Source organism: Sesamum indicum, linkage group LG1 (genome assembly GCF_026168435.1).
Source record: "Sesamum indicum cultivar Baizhima isolate 11 linkage group LG1, ASM2616843v1, whole genome shotgun sequence".
Taxonomy (NCBI): Eukaryota; Viridiplantae; Streptophyta; class Magnoliopsida; order Lamiales; family Pedaliaceae; genus Sesamum; species Sesamum indicum.
In genome coordinates this window covers 16,168,572-16,189,932 of record NC_142657.1, presented here as the reverse complement: position 1 = coordinate 16,189,932, position 21,361 = coordinate 16,168,572, and the positions used below count along the sequence as shown (strand labels likewise).

At 31.8% G+C, this 21,361-nt stretch overlaps 2 protein-coding genes across 2 annotated transcripts; both read left to right on the top strand.

Annotated features, from left to right (window-relative positions):
* The first annotated feature begins 367 nt into the window (after nucleotides 1-367).
* LOC105163730 (ABC transporter G family member 29) lies at nucleotides 368-9,994 on the top strand. The gene is made up of 23 exons (XM_088878019.1): nucleotides 368-537; nucleotides 664-986; nucleotides 1,649-1,858; nucleotides 2,021-2,105; nucleotides 2,501-2,660; nucleotides 3,043-3,119; nucleotides 3,243-3,296; nucleotides 3,888-3,978; nucleotides 4,825-5,126; nucleotides 5,397-5,995; nucleotides 6,181-6,341; nucleotides 6,508-6,617; nucleotides 6,720-6,873; nucleotides 6,949-7,104; nucleotides 7,200-7,375; nucleotides 7,463-7,795; nucleotides 7,878-8,168; nucleotides 8,265-8,348; nucleotides 8,425-8,558; nucleotides 8,637-8,864; nucleotides 8,957-9,128; nucleotides 9,200-9,454; nucleotides 9,546-9,994. Exons 2-23 carry the CDS (start codon nucleotides 670-672, stop codon nucleotides 9,816-9,818), a joined length of 4,422 nt encoding a protein of 1,473 aa, XP_088734145.1. The 5' UTR covers nucleotides 368-537; nucleotides 664-669; the 3' UTR covers nucleotides 9,819-9,994.
* Nucleotides 9,995-12,042: 2,048 nt separating this feature from the next.
* Nucleotides 12,043-14,242, top strand: LOC105163720 (uncharacterized protein At5g01610). Its single transcript, XM_011082167.3, has 3 exons — nucleotides 12,043-12,277; nucleotides 13,342-13,396; nucleotides 13,741-14,242. Exons 1-3 carry the CDS (start codon nucleotides 12,191-12,193, stop codon nucleotides 14,109-14,111), a joined length of 513 nt encoding a protein of 170 aa, XP_011080469.1. The 5' UTR covers nucleotides 12,043-12,190; the 3' UTR covers nucleotides 14,112-14,242.
* The last annotated feature ends 7,119 nt before the right edge of the window (nucleotides 14,243-21,361 follow it).

Sequence of the window (21,361 nt, the reverse complement as noted above, 5' to 3'; positions counted from 1 at the left end):
CCTCCATGTAATCTTTTATTCTACTTAATTTGGTGTCGTTAATGTCTAATTATAAATATTTATGCCTTTTAAAAATTAAATATATAGTTAAATTATTTAAAATTGGGATCGCATATATATATATATTATACGTGTTGGTGTAACATCAATGTATGATATTTTTTATCATTGTGCCCAATGAAAATATCTTCTAGTCAGGTTTTTGACGTTTCACACTTATGATTAAAATTTCGGTGTATATTATACGAGGGCCTAAATAATTTTAAATTATATGTATTAATTGAAAAAAATAAGCACCGATCACACATTAATATGTTCACTGCAACCCTTCCCTCACCTAGTCCTTCTATAATAACCCACACAAACTCAAGCATAAAACTAAACTCAACCAACCAGTTTCCGTGGACAAATACTTCTCCATATATACACATGAGAGTGACTTCTTCAAAAACTTCCTTGGGCCTTCTTCAAGATACACACAAGCCACTCTTTTTACACTTAATTTCAAACCTCTACCAACCCTAATTCCCTTAACAAGTAAGTACATATGTATATGTATATATTCTTCCATCCGTTCATATCTATATATATTTGTATGGTCGTATCATTTTTGCTATATTTTAGGACTAATTATTAATCAAGGTTTCCTTCATTTCACATAAGACGAAAATGGAGGATAAAATGCGGGGTTCGAGACGGCGAACGAGCCGGGGTAGCTGGAGCATGGACTCCGGCGGGCGGCGCAGCGTACGGGCGGAGGAGGACGAGGAAGCCCTGAGATGGGCTGCGCTGGAGAAACTACCAACGTACGACAGGCTGAGGAAAAGCGTATTCAAAACGTTTGTGGAGACTAAGGTTGTCCACCGGGAAGTTGATGTAAGGAAGCTTGACGTGAACGATCGGCAAGAGTTCATTGACAGGTTCTTCAGGGTTGCTGAGGAAGATAATGAGAAGTTCTTGAAGAAGCTTAGGAATAGAATTGACAAGTAAGTTTTACCTCTCTCTTTCTTTTTTTTATTAATTTTTTGAATTTTTTTCCAAGTTGATTAATTGTGGGGAGATTTATTTTATGGCAAAATTATATTTTTGATTCTGTAACTTTGAGTGGTTAGTACTTTTAGTTCTGTAACTTACTATATTTACACATTTAGTCATTCTTTTAAACCAATTTAGTCTTAAACATCTCTCATTTAATCATTTTTTGATAAAATTAGTCCTGAAGTTTCAATTTTGGTCCACTTCACACTGTAATAGATTTTTTTTTTGTATCGTAACTATAAGTCGTTAGGATCAAAATTGTCAACACTTGACTAAATTTGCCAAAAAAGGACCAAATGTGAGATGTTCATAACAAAATTCGTAAAAAAAAAAAAAACTAAATGTGTAAATGAAGTTCGAATCTTTGATTATAGAATAATAATTTCATTATTATATTAAACTTTCAAATGAAAATGGGAAGTTTATAATATATGTATCTTGTAAATTGGTGTTAACAATGATGATTGATCGATATTCAATGTGAGTTACGTTCTGTATATAAAACAATAAAATATTTCGAAAAGTTATTAATAGTTACTGTTTCACGACATTAGAATATCCGATAAATTTGATTAATTTATTTTACAATTTCGTATTTGATTAACTCCAGAGTTGGGATTTCCCTTCCGACGGTGGAAGTGAGGTTCGAGCACTTGACGGTGGAGGCCGACTGCTTCGTCGGGGATAGGGCGCTGCCGACGCTGCCAAACGCTGCCCGCAACATCGGCGAGATGGCGCTGGGCTGCTTCGGAATCAGTCTGGCTAAGAAAACAAAGCTCACAATTCTCAAAGATGCCTCAGGCATCATAAAACCCTCCAGGTAATTAAGTACTAATTTCTTTAATTTAATAATTTTACTAATAAAATAATAATTGAACCATAGTTTAATTAATATTCAATATAATTAACAATATGATATTTTTAGTTTTTAATGGAGTAATTAATTATAAATTCTTCTAATAATTGGTTAAAAATGTGACAGGATGACACTTCTATTAGGACCTCCCTCTTCTGGGAAAACGACTCTTTTGTTGGCTCTAGCAGGAAAATTAGACCCTACTTTAAAGGTATGATTTTTATACTTACCTAACTTCATAGTTCATAGCATTTATTCTTAAGATTAAATATATTTTTGATCCCATAATTTTTAAGTTATTTAACATTTTCGCCCTTTAATTAAATGTCGACAATCAAGAAGATATAAGATTAAAATGCTACTATAGATAGTTAAAAAAATTAAAAAGCCAAATAACTTAAGTTGCGGGACAAAAAATGTATTTAACCCTTTATTTTTACAATATTGAGGTCCTAAAATTTCAGTCTAAAAATTTTACATAGTAACAAAAAATAAAATGCAGCATTATTTTACAACAAAAAGTTGGAACCTTTAATTAGCTAGTAGGCTAAATTACAGTTAATAATAATATTGATGTAACATAATAGTGCAAAATTTGTGGAACAGATAAGGGGAGAAATCACATACAATGGGCATATGCTGAATGAGTTTGTACCACAGAAAACATCAGCGTATATTAGCCAGAACGATGTTCATGTAGGAGAAATGACTGTGAAAGAAACCCTGGATTTCTCAGCAAGATGCCAGGGTGTTGGATCCCGATACGGTACTAAAACTGTCCTAACTTCACTACATCTCTCTCTCTCTCTCTCTCTCTCTCTCTCTCTCTCTTTCTTTCTATATATATATATAAAGTCATTTCTCATATACATGATAAGTCTGTTATATTATCAAATCAGTCTCGAGTTCAATTTAAAAGTATATAATCTTCTAATTTATGTTTAAGAGTATGAAATTACTACTACGTCCATTTTTCAGCTCGTTTTAAATTGCCACGATTTGGCTGGTCGAGGGCCATTTTCGTAACATTGCACCTTATTAACATCACCTTCAGTTTCCCTTAGGATCAATGAAATACCATTTTGCCCTTGATTTTAGTTTTATTTTCGGTCGATGTGATTAAATTTTTTGGGAAAATAATTAAACAGATCTGCTGAGTGAGCTTGCAAGAAGGGAAAGAGAAGCTGGTATCTTTCCTGAGGCAGAAGTTGATCTTTTCATGAAGGTAATTAATACTATAGTAATTAATGCTCAAATATTATTTTTGGCTTATGATTTAAATTATTATTTTTTTAAAAAAAAAATAATTTTGTGCTTTTTGTGTGTTGTATGTGCTCCATCATGTCAGGCAATTGCCATGCAGGGAGTAGAGAGCAGTCTTATTACTGACTACACTCTAAGGGTAAGCATATTTTATTTCCTTTTTTTTTTAAAACAAAAAAGAGAAAGTTTATGGTTATATAATTCAATTTTTTAATTTTTTTTATTTGAAAATGCGGTTATACGTTTATTTTATACATTTTCAGTTGAAAATATATTCAATATCATTTATTTATTTTAATCATTGATTATGTTCAAATAAAAATAAATTAATTTGAGATTATTTATACAAAAAATAAACGACCCTTTTTATTAATCTAAATATATTTTTAATTTTTGCATATAAAAATAGAAATTAACATTAAAAAAATTCAGAAAATTTAGTTTCAACAAATGTGACTGTGGGGCCTTAATGATCTTTCTTTGTTTTCGGTCAAAAATCACTCCTCACCAGCTCCCAATATACATCACAATTGTAGTTGGGCTATGGCTGGGCCCACCAACATGCCTTTTGGGCTGTTGGTGGGCCATTCGGAAGGTTCTTGATTTAGTTGGTGAACAAATCAATTTTTATTCATGAAAAGCATTATTATTATTATTAATTTCTTTTTTTAAAAAAAAGCATCTTGGGTTAATACTAACATTTTCTTCTACCAAATTAAAAAAAATGCAGATATTGGGGCTTGATGTGTGCAGAGACACCATTGTCGGGGATGAAATGATAAGAGGAATTTCTGGAGGTCAAAAGAAGCGTGTTACAACAGGTAATATATAGTTTTAAATGAATTCTAGTTCTTGTTGAATTCAGATAAATTTAATTTTTTTTAAAATAATCAGTCATATGATAAATACAATAATAATTGTAAATTCTAGTTATTTGGTCGGGTCGAATATGATATTGATTAAAAAAAAGTCATAAATTTAATATCTACGTACAAAATTGATTTTAAATTAAAACTGAGTGTAATATTTAAAAATTTTAAGTGGTCATTTTGCCTAAATCTAAAGCATCAATAGAAAAAGATTTATGATCACACAAACTAGAATAATAATTAAAAAAAAAAGAAAAGGAAACAAATTGAGGTGTGTTTCTTGTTTCATTGAAGTAGTTAAGGATGATGCATTTGTTGACTAAATCCCTTGGTGGAATTACCAAATCTTATCTGCCCAACTCCAATCACTAAAATTTGGACCCATAAATCATCTAAATTTTTTAATACATTAGAAGCAATAGAAAGATTCTTAGTACAACAACATGGTCCCAATTGTCCCCACCCAATGGGGAAAGGGAAACTGAATAGGTAAGAAGTCTACTAGTGTTGAAATATTTCCAACTTTTTCTTACCTAATACCAAATAGCATATTGACCAATTTTAAATTGCTAATATAACATATATTATTATATTTTGAACCAATTGCACAGATTTGTAAGTTTTTCTTTTTAATATAAAGTGGTTGTACAAAGAAATGGTGTGAATTATATCATATCAACAATAGAATTTATATTGTACTGATGTGATGGAATCGACTTTGGTCGACGTTGATTTGACCATCATGATCTTAGGTTGAACAACGACTTCATAATTTGCGTTTTGATTCTTAACTTTCAGGAGAAATGATTGTTGGGCCTACAAAAACACTATTTATGGATGAGATATCAACGGGCTTGGACAGCTCAACAACATTTCAAATAGTCAAGTGTTTGCAACAAATTGTACATCTCACGGAGGCCACAATTTTCATGTCCCTTCTCCAACCAGCTCCAGAGACATTTGATCTCTTCGATGACATTATTCTATTGTCAGAAGGTCAAATTGTGTATCAAGGCCCGAGAGAGCACATCATTGAATTCTTCGAAAGTTGTGGGTTCAAATGCCCTGAAAGAAAAGGAACTGCCGATTTCTTGCAAGAGGTAAATACTATGAATAGCTCAACAAAAGATATGTCTTGTTATTTATATCATAGTATACTTAAGTCGATATCATTCTACACTAAATAACATATCATAGGTTCCTACATCTATTACTAGAAACAAAGATGAGTATTAATGGTACAATTTTGATGTAACGATGTTGATGTGATTTAAGGAATTAGAGGAAAAACATTATTCCCTTAAAAGGTATTTTTCAAGTATTTTCATTGGATTCTAATGCTAACAACCTAACATCTACATCTAATCCAGGTCACATCGAGAAAAGACCAGGAGCAATACTGGGCAGATAGAAGCAAACCATATAGATACATTCATGTTAGCAAATTTGCCAAAAGATTCAAACGCTTCCACGTCGGCTTACGCCTTGAAAATGAACTATCTGTCCCTTACGACAAGAGCCGAAGCCATAAAGCAGCTCTAGTGTTCAAGAAGTACTCCATCCCCAAACGACAGCTCCTTAAGGCCAACTTCGAAAAGGAATGGCTTTTGATCAGGAGAAACTCATTCGTCTACGTTTTTAAGACCGTGCAGATATTCATCGTTGCCATCATCACATCGACTGTCTTTCTACGCACTCAAATGCATACTAGGAACGAACAGGATGGTGCAATCTACATTGGTGCATTGTTGTTTAGCATGATATGCAACACCTTCAACGGCTTTGCAGAGCTCTCACTTACGATACAGAGACTTCCGGTATTCTACAAGCATCGAGACATTCTTTTCCACCCTCCTTGGGCTTTCACTCTGCCTACATTTTTGCTACGGATACCAATCTCCATTTTTGAGGCTACCGTGTGGATGGTTACAACATACTACACCATCGGATTCGCCCCTGAACCTAGCAGGTATAAGTTCTGACCTATATTTCTCTCTCAATAGGTTAATGCCTCACTTCTTTGCAGACTCGAATGTCTCTACTAGTCTACTATAGAGACTAAAGTTGTCACCCTGCTTTTCTATTTTTACGAGAAATGTTCAGACAAGATTTAAAGTTTGGAGCTAATAGTGAAGATTTTTATTACATTCTCAGGTTTTTCAAGCAATTCCTGTTGATATTTGCTATCCAGCAAATGGCTGCAGGGATATTCAGGTTGATAGCAGGAATATGTAGGACGATGATCATAGCAAACACCGGTGGCTCGCTTGCTCTCTTGCTCGTTTTCCTCTTGGGTGGTTTCATCCTACCTAAAGGTCAATGATTGACTATGAATTCTCGAACGTGTATTATTGTCATGCAACACATAATGCAAGTGAAAACAGAAAGGAAAAATAGAACCTAACCTTATAAACAAAGAAAACGTTCTTGCATGATCTATACAATGATAATGACTTACACAACTACTTCTTGCATTTGCAGACCAAATCCCAGATTGGTGGAGATGGGGTTTTTGGGTTTCACCTTTGAGCTACGGCTATAACGCCCTCGTAGTAAACGAGATGTTTGGTTCGAGATGGATGAACAAATTGGTGAGTCAAAGCTCTGTGTTTCTTTCGACCACTTGAGTTTGTTTAGTTATCATTTAAGGAAAGATGACATGGTTAATAACCAGTGTTTGATCTCTCGTGTAGGCGTCGGACAACACTAGAAGATTAGGGGTGGCTATAATGAACAATTTCAAAATTTTCGTTGACAAGAACTGGTATTGGATAGGCATGGGAGCGTTATTGGGGTTCACGCTACTCTTCAATGTTCTTTTCACTTTAGCTCTCATGTATCTCAACCGTAAGTTGCAATAATCTCCTTGATACACATACATGTTTCACGTGGAGTGTGATGAATGTTTCCTTGTTTTAACAGCTCTTGGAAAACCACAAGCTATAATATCCAAAGAGCAAGCGAGGGAGATGGAAGTCGAGCAGGAAGATACAGATGGAACACCAAGACTTAAAACGACAAAGTCAAAGAAAAATTCATTCTCTCGATCCTTAACCTCTAGTGATGGAAACAATACAAGTAACAATCATTAGAGAACATATATAAGATCATTTGGTTACACCAACAATATCATATTTGATTATTTAATATGTTTTTCATTGTCTTTTCATCAGTGGAAATGATAGTGCAGCGTATGAGCAGTCGTTCTAGTGTCCACGAATTAAGCAGAAGTGACAACTCGAGCACTGGGATAGTTCGAGGCGTTGCCCCAAAGAGAGGAATGGTTCTACCATTTACCCCTTTGGCTATGTCGTTTGACGACGTAAACTACTTTGTCGACATGCCACCAGTAAGAACTTCTGTCAACCTTAAGCTACATCTAGAGTGTATAGCGTTATTAACATAGTTAATGAATCTATTTATTCTGTTTTGATAGGAAATGAAGGAACAAGGAGTAATAGAAGACAAACTCCAATTACTATGTGAAGTAACTGGAGTGTTTAGGCCAGGAATTCTGACTGCACTAATGGGGGTAAGCGGAGCAGGAAAAACAACTCTAATGGACGTTTTGGCGGGACGAAAGACGGGTGGTTACATTGAAGGTGACATTAGGATATCTGGATTTCCCAAGAATCAAGAAACCTTTGCAAGAATCTCTGGATATTGTGAGCAAAATGATATCCACTCGCCTCAAGTAACTATCCATGAATCTTTGATCTACTCTGCATTCCTTCGGCTACCTAAAGAAGTTAGCGATGAACAAAAGATGGTAAGTTCTTTTTTTACCACATCACATTAACATAAAGAGCACTGCAATATATAGTTAAATTATACTCCCTATTTGTATATAGGCTTTTGTTGATGAGGTGATGGATTTGGTTGAGCTGGACAATCTCAAAGATGCCATTGTTGGGATCCCTGGAGTTACTGGATTGTCAACAGAACAAAGAAAAAGATTGACAATAGCTGTTGAACTTGTTGCCAACCCATCCATCATATTCATGGACGAGCCGACTTCTGGTCTGGATGCAAGAGCAGCAGCTATCGTCATGAGGACAGTGAGAAATACAGTCGACACAGGGAGAACCGTCGTTTGCACGATACATCAGCCTAGCATCGATATCTTTGAAACTTTTGATGAGGTAACACATAAAATGTTGCCCTTAATTATGTACTTACCATACTATCGATCTACCTCGTTTTTAGACTTTGACATCTCGCATCTTTCTATGAACTAGTTACTTCTAATGAAAAGAGGAGGGCGTGTTATCTATGCTGGACCCTTAGGCCAACACTCACAGAAAGTCATTGAATACTTTGAGGTATTTCTCAAAATGAAGTTGTTTTCTTTAACTCGACGAAACAAAAAATAAATATAATGTACTCTAATCTATGTAGACAATTCCTGGAGTCCCAAGAATCAAAGAGAAATACAATCCAGCAACCTGGATGCTCGAAGCTAGCTCGGGCGCTACAGAAGCCAGACTTGGACTAGATTTCGCCGAACACTACAAATCAACATCGTTATATCAGTAAGTCAATAAAAATACACCTCCAAATGTCCATAAACCACAAGTTTAATCCTATGTGCATGTGTGACTATTCACCAGGCGAACTAAGGCTCTCGTAAAAGAGTTGAGCATGCCGGCTCCCGGGGCGAAAAACCTATACTTCAGCACACAATACTCACAACCCACATGGGATCAATTCAAGTCCTGCCTATGGAAACAATGGTGGACTTACTGGAGAAGTCCCGACTATAATCTTGTTAGATACTTCTTCACTTTGGCTTGTGCACTCCTAGTTGGGACGATCTTCTGGAGAATTGGGATGAAAAAGTTTGTAGATCAATCCCCATACATTTGACAAGTTTAGCAACATGCCTGAAAATCCATACTAATTCAATCATCTCATTCTTTTTCCCCTTCAGGAACACAGACACAGATCTTTTGACTATCATTGGAGCAATGTATGCCTCCGTTTTGTTCCTTGGGATCAATAATTGTTCGACAGTGCAACCTATTGTAGCCGTGGAACGAACTGTGTTCTATCGAGAGAGGGCTGCAGGAATGTACTCAGCACTACCATATGCCCTTGCACAGGTAAAGCATGACACGAATTCTTAGCAATTCAACTATATACATTCAAGTTCTAACGCTACTTGATCATGCAGGTGATCGTAGAGATACCGTATGTGCTCATTCAAACAACATTCTACACTCTAATAGTGTATGCAATGGTGAGCTTCGAATGGACAGCAACCAAGTTCTTCTGGTTCTACTTCGTCACCTTCTTCTCCTTCCTCTACTTCACATACTACGGCATGATGACCGTTGCCATCACACCAAACCACCAAGTGGCAGCAATTTTTGCTGCAGCCTTTTACGCTCTTTTCAACTTATTTTCTGGCTTCTTCATCCCCCGACCAGTAAGTCATGCATACTCTTCACCTTAAATCATTAAGGCATATGATTTTACAACACAAAAGTGTAGTCTTGAAATATCTTTTCTATTGTCAGAAAATTCCCAAATGGTGGATATGGTACTACTGGATATGCCCGGTGGCGTGGACAGTATACGGACTAATCATCGGCCAATACGGGGACGTGCAAACAACAATTAGAGTAGCAGGGACATCCACTCAACCGATGATCAAACAGTACATCCAAGACCACTTCGGATACGATCCAAACTTCAAGGGGCCGGTGGCCGCAGTTCTGGTTGGATTCGCGGTTTTCTTTGCCTTCATGTATGCTTATTGCATCAAGACACTGAACTTTCAGACAAGGTAGATCTGAGTTAGACATGAGACTACAATGTGAATTGTGAATATACTTTACGAGTCCTTACTATGAGACTGTATTATCTTTCTTTTTCATGTGCTAGACATGAGAATGATGATAATGTTACGTGTACTTGATTCTATGAATCTGACATCAAACATAGTGATCTTCCAAGATTCTTGAAATAGTTTAGCTAGATTTTGTGACTGATAAGAAATAGTTATCAATGTAATTGTATTTTTTATCAAGTTATTATGTAAGAAGAAATTTGTAATGTACGCCTATACTTACAAAAACTTTGTCCAGATCATGAAGTTGAGATTTTATGACTAAATGTTTGATGTGTGTGCATCAATAATTTAATTTATTTTAATATATTTTTTAAATTAAATGAAAAAGAAAAGGCATAAAAATAAATAATCAATCAAAATTAATACAAAGTTAACTTTAAATGTGTATAAATTGGTAATATAATTAATTAATAAAAAATAGACATTTTGCCGAGAAATAGGTATATTAAGGGTACTATTTTAGGTCATCCACATTTATCCGCCATGATGCATGGTTATCTTAGGGGTCTCCCCTAAATAAATAGTATAAATGTATACTTTAATTTAAAGTTTTAAATATACTTAATTAGTTTTTGATAGTCGAATAATGTAATGAATCATGTATGTGAAATATATATCCTTTTCATTTTCTAACATATATCTTTGTCTACAACTTTTAATATATTTAATCAGCTTTTACAATCTATCGATTTAATCCATATATTTCTAGAAATATATATAAAAGACAGTGATATTGACATCAAGCATCACATCTACTTAATTAATAAATTTATATTGGTATTCAAATTTTTCTATTAATATTATTTTGGTATTAGAATAATTACAAATGATTTAATTGGTACATGAATATCACTTTAATACCTAATTAAAATTTTTCATTTTTTGTATTATCTTTTCTATATAATACCCCTTTTACCCTTATATACTAAATGAGAAAAAACAAATGTACTAAAGAAGAACTTGAATAAATTTCAATCATATGTTATTTTACACAATTCAATTTTTATTTTTTCCCAATTCAATTATATAGTGTGAATTAGAAATTCATGGTTACACCAACCCGGGCGAATATATTTCATTTTTGGGCCAATAATATGGGTTTCAGAAATCATTAAAAGATCCGGGTCTTATGGATCCAAGAATATTCACGGATGAGATGGGCCCGGGTTGTTGGAAGATCCGCCCCACGGAACTATGGAGTATGGACCGGCGGATTACAGGTACAACCCGACAATTCTATCCGAATGAAATCAGGATTATGGTGTGCGGCGGGAGAGAGAAAGCGTGTCTTACACGGGAGAGGTATCGTACAAAAGCGTGTTCTGGCACTTAATTTTGGAAAAGTATTTTTCAACTTCTGATTTTAAAAAAAATATTTTTAAGATATTTTAGATGTTTTTAAAATTGTGAAAGAAAACGTTTTTCAATTAAAAGTTAAAAGTACTTTGAGGTTGCTTCTAATTAGTTTGATTTTTTTTTGTAAATAAATTTAATTTTATTTTTTACTACTTTATCTTTATTATAATAATTTTAATTTATTTTTATTATTTTTAAAGTTATATATCTAAAATTGATATTAAAATTTTTAAATAATTAAATTTTCACTTTCACATATATAATATTTTAGAATTTTAATATTTTATATGTTATATTATCTAATTATATTATTTTTATATCATTAGAAAATACAAATTAAATGGCTATGATTAATTAATGAAATAATTTATTTTTTACAATCTTGCAAACTTAGTTATTGTGCAAAAATCAACAATTATATTACTTAAGAAGATTATTATTAAATTAAATATTTATTTTTTCTATTAATATTTTTAAAAATTTAAATAAAAATATACTAGTCGAAATAAAATTTATTATTTTTTGTGAAAAAGATTATACTAACAAATAACAAGTGCAAATATAAATAAAATTAGTATATTTTTAACACATGAGGATGAAATGAACATTAATCAAATTAAATTTATTTTTAAAAATAATCCTTTCTCAAATATTATGTAATTTAATTTTTGATTTATTTTTTAATAAAAACTATTTACTTTTAATTCGGCTGCAATTTCGTTTTCTTTTTCTTTTATCTACAAGAGAACACTTTTCTAGAAGTTCTTCGCAAACACTCCACAAAGAAAAGACTGCGTAGCGCCCAAAAGTGGCGAAGAAAACGTATACCTGGCTCTCCCGCTCCGCGTTGAAATTATAGCTCAAGTCAACTGGGACGAGAGAGTGGTTGAAATTAGCTTCAGATCTGAACATTTGTAAATTCGACCCGCACAAATTGTTAGTTGAGTTCTGTTAATGGATCAGATTTTGAACAAGGTGGGTTCGTATTGGCTGGGCCAAAAAGCCAACAAGGAACTTAACTCCGTTGGGGATGATATTAGCGTAAGACTCTAAATCCTTTTTTTTGTTTTTTCTTTTCCTTTATCAATCTTTTGTATGAGGATTTCCTGATTGCTTGTATTGAACTTTTAGCTGGAATTCTTGTTGGTTTCGTTTGCAACTTTGCTGAATTTTGGACTATATTGGAAGGTGTTTGTTATCCGTTTGCAATTCCCTGAGTTTTTCTAAATTGAGGTTTCTGGATTTCATTTTTCTGACTTTGATAGGAACGTATCGGATTTGGGAATCTAATAATCGATGTTTTGGTGTAGTAATTACAGAACATATCAGATTTGGGAATTTAAGAATCGATGTGTTTTGGTGTAGTAATTACACCCTTGAGAATTATTTAGTTTGGTTTACTTATGGGTGGGTTGATTGTTTGTGATAGTTCAAGTTTGGGGCCTTGACAATTGTTTTGGTATTTTAATCCCCAATTTCCAAATAAGATATATATTCTCCATCTTTTGAAGCTTAGAGTGGAAATTTTTATGTTGTAAAATTTATGGCATTGCTGTTGAAGTATCTAAGGATTTACTAATAACTAAGATTTTGCTGTTTGATGCGATTTTTCTTTGCTGAAGGAATTTGTTGAACAATGAGACAACACATTGTGTAAGAATTTTGATGTTCTATGACAAAGTTTGCAAATTACAGCACACTCTATGACCTCTGATGGTTTCCATGTTTACATGCTTCACCTATGAGCAATGAGACAACACCATGATGAGAATTATATTTCTTACAAGGGAGGGGGGGGATCTAAAGTTTAATTTGCTGACTGAGAAAAGAAGGGACAATGATTAGGGAAGTTCAAGTTAGACAAATTTTGGTTTACTGAAAAGTTCATCTCTGTCTTCATTTCCTTTAGAGACCCCACTAACTGAAATTACATCCTATAAGTTATTATTTGATGAGCTCCATGGATTTCTATTGTATCTTGTGCTGGAGTGAAGATTTTTCAAGGAATGAATTAGTTATGGTTTACCATAAATAAGCAAAGCATGCTCTGTATGTTGCCTTTACACTAATTTGTTACTTTATTTTTATCCATTTTCTTTTGTCAGTCATTGTCAAACAGTATCGAAGGAGGAGCCAAATGGTTGGTCAACAAGTTAAAAGGTTAGTTTTCGTCTTCCCAGTTTGTTCTATGCAACATCTGCCATGTTCATCTTCTTGCTTGTGTAAAACCAAGTTTGCGTTTACCCAAAACTGTATAATAAACAAAAGGTTAGCAAAGTGGCTCCTGTAGTATGTCTGCTGCAGCAAGTTGAGCACATCGTGGATTTCCCAAAAGAGCTCGTATATAATATATAATCTCATAAGAATTAAAAGTTTGTTATTTAACTGCTTTGTGTTTATTGTTGGGATGAGGTGCTCTGATTGATTACTGGTGCTTACCCTTGTTCTTGGGGGGGGGGGGGTGTTTGTTCTATTGCTTGTGAACACAAAACTTTCCTTCTCAGGAAAAATGCAAAAACCACTGCCTGAGCTCCTGAAGGAGTATGACCTGGCCGTTGGTATATTCCCTCGTGATGCCACCAATTATGAGTTCAATGAGGAGACGGGGAAGCTCACTGTTTACATTCCATCAGTCTGTGAAGTAGGCTACAAAGATTCATCTGTATTGCGTTTCTCAACTGTTGTAACTGGTTATCTGGAGAAAGGTAAGCTGGCTGACATAGAGGGAATCAAAACGAAAGTGATCGTTTGGGTCAAAGTGACTTGTATTTCGTCTGAGAAATCAAAGCTCAATTTCACTGCTGGAATGAAGAAATCCAGAAGCAGAGATGCTTACGAGGTTCTTAGAGATGGGATTACTGTAGACAAATTCTAAGGTTGACATTCCATGTTTGATTGTCACAAAATGGTATGAGGATGCCGTTTTCATGGCCTGCGTGCTTGGATGCTGTAATCATGACTCCTTTAATCAGTGTGGTAAATAATAGTTTGTGAAAGGTTGATCCATGTTACCCTGAAATAGGGACGCCACCCCGCCCTTCTTCAGTCAGCTTCTCAAAATATAAATGGGTTTAAAGCCGGATATCAGGTGTTAGCTTTTGGACTCGGAGTTTATGCAGATTTGGTCCGATTTAAAATATTCTGTGGGCTTTTTTTTATTCATCATGTATGCAATCATGTTATATATAATATATATGACTTTTGGTTTCTCACTTATGCTATTTATTCAGATTTGGTCCTTAATATTTCTCCTCATTAAATTTTAGTCCCTTACATTTGAAGATTCCATCAAATTTGATCCACATGGTTAAAAATTCGTAAAAACTAGTAAATTTTCCAGGAAAAAAAAAAAAAAAAAAACACATTTTTATGTTGAAACTTCGGCCTTGTATTGTATGTTGGAGATGTGGTGGTTTCACCACTCATGTAAACATACTTTGTAATCAGTTTTCATAGTCGAACAATCTGATAAATTGCATTTGTAGAAATATATATAAAAGAAAGTGATATTGGCATCAACCATCACATCTACTTAATTAATAAATTTATATTGATCTTCGAATTTTACTGTTAATATCGCTTTGGTATTTGAGTAATTATAAATAATTTAATGAATACATGAATTTTTATTATTAATATCACTTTGGTATCTAATTAATTTTTTTCATTTTTTGTATTATCTTTCTATATAATGCCCCTTTTACCCTTATATACTAATGAGAAATAACAAATGTACTAAAGAAAAACTCAAATAAATTTCAATCAATATATTTTGACTTTATTGAAATTATTTTACTTTTACATTTAAGTTTTGTGCTTTCTAATAATATTTTATTATTCTGTTATTCTCTAGTACCTTTATTCATCAATATTTATAAAATGACATACTACTTACTAATTAATTATATTACAAGTAAAATTTAAAATGCATTATATTCTCAAATAAATTCAATTTACATAATTTTTTTAAAAAATATAGTTTAAAATTTAAACTTTTGAATTTTAATTTAAGTTTTTGTAACCAAACTTTAGTATTTGATTAAATCCAAAAGTAGCTTTGACGATGAATAAATATTTAATCTTATTTTTTTTATTATATTAGAACAATATTTCTATTTTAAATCTATTTCTTGAGTGGGCTTTGCTACTAATATAAGTTAGATAGTAAAAAATATCAAAATTGTAAAAGTATAATTTTGATAAAATGGAAATAGAATGATTCAAGAAAGATAAAAATATATTGATAGAAATCACATAAGTTCTTTTATATATTTATTATGATGACTATACAAATAGATAATAGCCAAAATAAATAAAAAAAATTAATTCAGTTCCAAATTATACAAATAATAAAATTTGGGTATGAATTAAAATATTTATAATTATTCATGTTAAAATGGTATACATAATTCGGATATTAAAATAAATTTAACCCAAATTAATTTCTTTTTTTTTAAAATTCCAATTCAATTATATAGTGTGAATTAGATATTCATGGTTTACCCAACCCGGAGGAATACAATTTCATTCTTGGTCCAATAAAAGATCCGGGTCTTATGGATCCAAGAATATTCACGGATACGATGGGCCAGGCTTGCTGCAAGATCCGGCCCATCGAACTAAGGACAGGTACAACCCGACAATTTTATCCAGACGAAATTAGGGTTAAGGCGTGCGGCGGGATAGAGAGAAAAGCGTGTCACTATCAGTTACATGGGAGAGGTCATATCATACAAAAGCGTGCTCTGGCATATTATTCCGCGGATGACGCGTCATCTTCTCTACCAATACTACTGAGAGTTGCAAGAGAGCCATACAGAAAAAAGGTGTAACGTGTTGTGCGTTTTGTGACACGTTAATATTTGTACTACTTTTGCCCCAATGTCAATTTGCTCCCTCTCCCTCTCACTAACAAAATATAAAAATTTAATTGTATCATCTTTTATTGATTTAATTTAAAATTAGAGATAATGGCACCATTTTTTTTTTGTAAAATTTGATATAATTATATATAAATTTTTTATAATTTAAAAAGTTATATTTTAGTATCATTGACATTTGCTTTTATTAAACATATAGATCCCTCTGTTGGACGAAAAATTAAATTTATTGATATTAGTAAAAAATTGAATAGAAATCTATATATACATCCCATTGTGACTATTACTGACTTATTACAGGTCAAATAAATTCTTTTTTTATTGAGCTATTCTTATACTCACATATGATAATATATATGAGAAGGTCCATCTTCATCTTTATAAGGGGATTTTGATTAAAAAAAAAAGTTTTTTTAATATGTAGTAAATCAATTGAAAATAAATTTTTATTCATTTTTGCATAAATTTGAAGCAAGGAAGGAATGTTTTTGGTGGAGTTGTAATAAGAGGGTAAGGATAAGGAAAAGGCAATATTTAATATTTGGAGAAAGCATGCAATCCACAGCCTTGCATAAAATATTCATTTTTGTTACACAAACGTCCCTTTAGCTTTCTTGGACCTCAACCTGCCCTATGCCTATGCCTATGCCTATGCCCCCCCATTATATATACAATATTTTTATATATTTAAACCTACCTATAATTTAATGCCAATACATTTTTTTCAACTATCTTATCTTAATTTATTTTTTATTTATCATAAATATTTTTAGAAAATCTTAATTTTATAAAAAAAAATTAATTAAATACTTATGATTTATAATTCACAAATATAATTCATATTGCCAACTGCCAACGCCAACCTTATGCTGAGGATGGAGGGAGCCGGGAAGCTTGTGGTTGGCACTAAGCTAACTGGGGCCCGTCGACGCGGTTTCTCTTTAGCCACCAACTCAAACTCTACTTTACTGTTTACGGACTCACTAAACCACACAACTACCAATCACCAACACCTTTTCCTATAAATAAACTAGTTGATGTGATACGTTGTTTCTAGGTATATATGAAAATAATTTTTTTATATTTTAAAATATATTATAAATAAAAATAAAATATATAAATTTAATATTATATAAATAGAAAGAAAGAAAAACAAAAATTATCAATTAATTACTCTATAAACAATGAGTTTTTTTTCCTATAAATTTGTCGACATACAAAGCCGACTGTAATCACCCCATGTTACCTATATGTTATAGGATAAAGGCCCCAAATATTAATTTGTAATTGGATTGATGATTAATTAGGCGTTTTGATTAGGGCAAATTATAAGATGCACTTTTTTTTGTTAATATTTTAAAATTCTTGTGATATAATGCTTGTTTTTTTGGTATATTTATTATATTTTAGGTGCCTTCACGACAGATATGGGAGTTGTAAAAAAATAGCTTAAGTATGAATAAGAGAAAAAAATTAAGTAGCAATGCTACCAAGATAGCCCGCGACCCACGAGTTATCAGAAATTCAAGTGACAACAACTAGCTTCACTTAAACCCGTGACCACGGATTATCAGACATGCGATAAGGCAAAAATTGAAGATCCCTGATTTGGGTGTTGATATGAAATATTTATTTAATTCTTATCAACTTGAGATTTAATATAATTATAAAAAATTAATTTAAAATATTATATGCAGTACCCATGATATTTGCTTTCATTTAACAAATAAATTCATTCATTGACAGATTTATAAAATTTATTGATATTAACAAAAAAGTTGAAGAAAAATTCATATGTACCCCGATCAGCTTATTACTAACTTGCTGTAGTTTTTTACCAAACTAACTTTACAAGAGTGAAGATGTACTTCTTTACATACATTAGTGTGTGCAAATGTATAAAGATAATTTGGTTAGAAAATACCTCTAAATTTATTAATAAAAATATGCATGAAACAAAAACATGAATGAAATATTTTTTTTTTTAAATATCAATATCTCAAATAAATGACTCTTCTTTTATGTATAAAATATAAAAATAAAATATGTATTTTCACTATTAAAAAGTTAAGTTTTCGCTATACTATAAATGGCCATGGCTTAAAAATAATGATAAATCAATACTATTAACCATTGATTAACAAAATCAAATCAAAAACTTAATTTTTACCATGGTTAGTCAATTTTCGCCATGATTTTTAGCTATAATCAAGGCCAATTGGCTAATGTTTTGGCCACACTTACAGAAATAATAGTTGATGGTCATTATCGAAGTTGTGGTTGGTTTGTATTTGCCACGGTCTTCTTCTGTTGGCTATAGTGATTACCCGTAGCGAAAAATCATATTTTTCCTAGAGTTTTTATGGTCTTTTCAGTCTTATACTTTAACGTTTCTGCCAGGTTTAGACGGAAACAAAATTGTGTTATGAAGAAAAATATGTACATGGATCTAGTTTTACTTCCTATTTATTTATTCTCCGAACATGAATCTTTATATTATATATACACATTAACTTTCATCTTTTTTGTACATTCATTTTTCATCCACACGGAACGAGCTCGTAATCGATGATGTTTTAATCGAGCAGTTAAAAGTAAAATATTTTAACATTACAAGCATGAGGTTATAGATTTTTTGTCTGTCAAAGTGTGAATATTTATCACTTATATGATTTTATTTCTCATCTTTTTTGTAATGAGTGTGTTTTATTTAACGAATGTATCATAATTAATTGATGTAATGATATATACTTATTTTTTTGAAAAAAAAAGTTGGTTTAATTAATTACCGGAAAAACAAGTTGGCCGACTCTCAACTACCCCTTTTATTACCAAGAATTCGCCTAACCTAAGCCAACGGCTCGTCGGTTTCTTCGTGGGTTCATCTGTTTATTATGTAGAGCCCCAGTTCAAGAGATGTGAAAGTTAAGAAAAAAAAAAAATTATTTCAAAAATTAGGTATGTATATCTGGCTGTCTGTTTATGCAGTATTTCCCTTGATAAATTTTAATATTGAAAGTTCTTGTTCGAATCAAATTAAAAGTATTATTATACTTATTAATTGATTGATTATTTTTTTTAAAAATTCGAATCCAATATCACATGATATAGCTTAGATTTCCTTGAACTCATTCCAGATTCAAGAGAAGAATCCTAAAATTTATCATAATTACAGCTTCTTTTTCATTATTGGAAAGTTTACAAATTTCCCCTAGAATTAACGATCGTCTAACAAATACCCTCTACAATTGGCTATCACGAAGGGGCATTTGTTAGATAGATATTTGTAATTATCAGACAATGATGAAATATTTATAATTATGATAAACTTTAAAAACGCCCGTTACAATTTACCTTATTAAATATTTTCTCCATGTATCTTGAAAGATATTTTTTGTGGGAACATATCGAAATATATTCTTGCAAGAATTTCATGAAAAAGATACAATTTAATCTTAAATTATCCGAAAGAAAATCATAGCCAATCAAAAAATGTAGGTGGGACGGATTCCACAATGTTAAATTTAGTGATGTAACAGTTCCAAAGAGTTTGCTGTGCGAATTTTGTGGTTGAATGGGTTCTAATTGTTAAATCCTGTCCTCAATCTCTATTGTTTGGTGCAAAATTGCTGCCAAATTTGTGTCTTAGTAATTGCCACTATGAACATAGAGTTAGGTTCTCGCCTCTGTTGGATTCGTAGTTATTGACAAACTCATGGTATAGTGTCTCTATAGATTTATAAGGACCAAAGTTATAGTATAAATGCAATCCTCTATGGCGAGATTTTGGAGCAAAATATTTTTTTAGTCCCATAAAATAAGGTTATAATTTTTTTTGGTACTACAACTATGACAAGTGACGTTTTTAATTTCATAAAACTCAAAATCACGTCTTTTTAATCTAAAAAAAAAATTGATTTTGGGCTTTTTTAGTCCCAAAATTACAATACATTTTTCGTTCTAAAATCACAACATACGTGATATTTTGAAATTAAAAATATGCAATTATGAATATATACATCAACCTACAAGACACTGGTATAAAATGTCCATCTTTATTTTATTAATAAAGTTCAAATTTGTGATATTCAAATTTAAAACCATAAAAATACAATCATTAAATCACTATGTTAAAAAAGAAATCAAAACAAAAATTTGAGGGGAAGGAGCTTGGTTTTTTATTTGGAGGGTTCATGCACCTTGCTTGTTGAGTGATACCGTAAATAGAGGACAAATGCGATGCATATTTCAAGAAAATGCCACACATTCTCTCTCTACTCTACTGTTTTAGGATTTTTAGGAAATTCTTGTTCAAATTTAGTTCGATTAAATTAATTTAATTACAAAATAAATGTGATATATTTATTTTATAATTAATTATTTTTTTTAATCATAAATTAATTAAACGAATGATTGATTCAAATTTTGATCAAATCGGGTCCAAGCAAAAATGTGCCTAGGATCCTCAACCCCTCCACGCCCCATCCCCATCCTCTTCCTCTCACATCCACTATCATGGTTCATGGATATGTCCTATTCAAATGACGATGATGCTTATACACGTCCTCATCACAATCCCTACCCCCACAGCCATGTTTTTTATTTTCAATTTTTAAGACAAACTTGAATTAAGTTTCAATTTCTAAAAATTTTATATGCTAAAACGCATAAAATTCTCTTATGTTTTAAAAAATCGGCTAAAAATGTATTTCTATTTTAAAAATAAGTTAAAAACTCCCCGTGTTTTGTAAATTAAACAAAAAACACCCCTTCCGTTAGTAATTAACGGAAGGTGCACCATACGCGCTCTTTGTGCGCGTACGGGTAATTTTTAACTGTTTTGACCTTTTTTTTTGTTTTTTTTATTAAAATGCCCTTTTTTGTTTTTATTTTATTTTTATAATTTAAATTAAAATATTAAATTATATATCATTTAATTAATATTAAATATTAAACTATATTATGTTTAAATTCTAATAATTTTATAATTATTAATTGTTAAATCAAAAATTATTTTTAATTAATTAATATATATTTAATTACAATAATTATTATGATAATTATTCTTAATTAGCTAAAACATTTAATTATTATAATTATTTAAAATATTCTTAATTAACTAAAATATATTTTTATTAATATAATTAAAATTAATTAAAAAAATTGAACATTGCCCCCTTTTTCATCATACTAAGTTTCCGGCGCCGTCCAAACGACTTTTCGACCGCCAGTGATACCATTCGAA

What these genes read in the sequence shown, in the direction of transcription:
- LOC105163720 (XM_011082167.3), top strand. Translation starts at nt 12,191, where the DNA reads ATGGATCAGATTTTGAACAAGGTGGGTTCGTATTGGCTGGGCCAAAAA. An exon ending in CCGTTGGGGATGATATTAGC is followed by an intron (nt 12,278 to 13,341) that starts GTAAGACTCTAA and finishes TTCTTTTGTCAG; the next exon opens with TCATTGTCAAACAGTATCGA. An exon ending in GTTGGTCAACAAGTTAAAAG is followed by an intron (nt 13,397 to 13,740) that starts GTTAGTTTTCGT and finishes TTTCCTTCTCAG; the next exon opens with GAAAAATGCAAAAACCACTG.
- LOC105163730 (XM_088878019.1), top strand. Translation starts at nt 670, where the DNA reads ATGGAGGATAAAATGCGGGGTTCGAGACGGCGAACGAGCCGGGGTAGC. An exon ending in TTACTGACTACACTCTAAGG is followed by an intron (nt 3,297 to 3,887) that starts GTAAGCATATTT and finishes AAAAAAATGCAG; the next exon opens with ATATTGGGGCTTGATGTGTG. An exon ending in AGCTCTCATGTATCTCAACC is followed by an intron (nt 6,874 to 6,948) that starts GTAAGTTGCAAT and finishes TTGTTTTAACAG; the next exon opens with CTCTTGGAAAACCACAAGCT.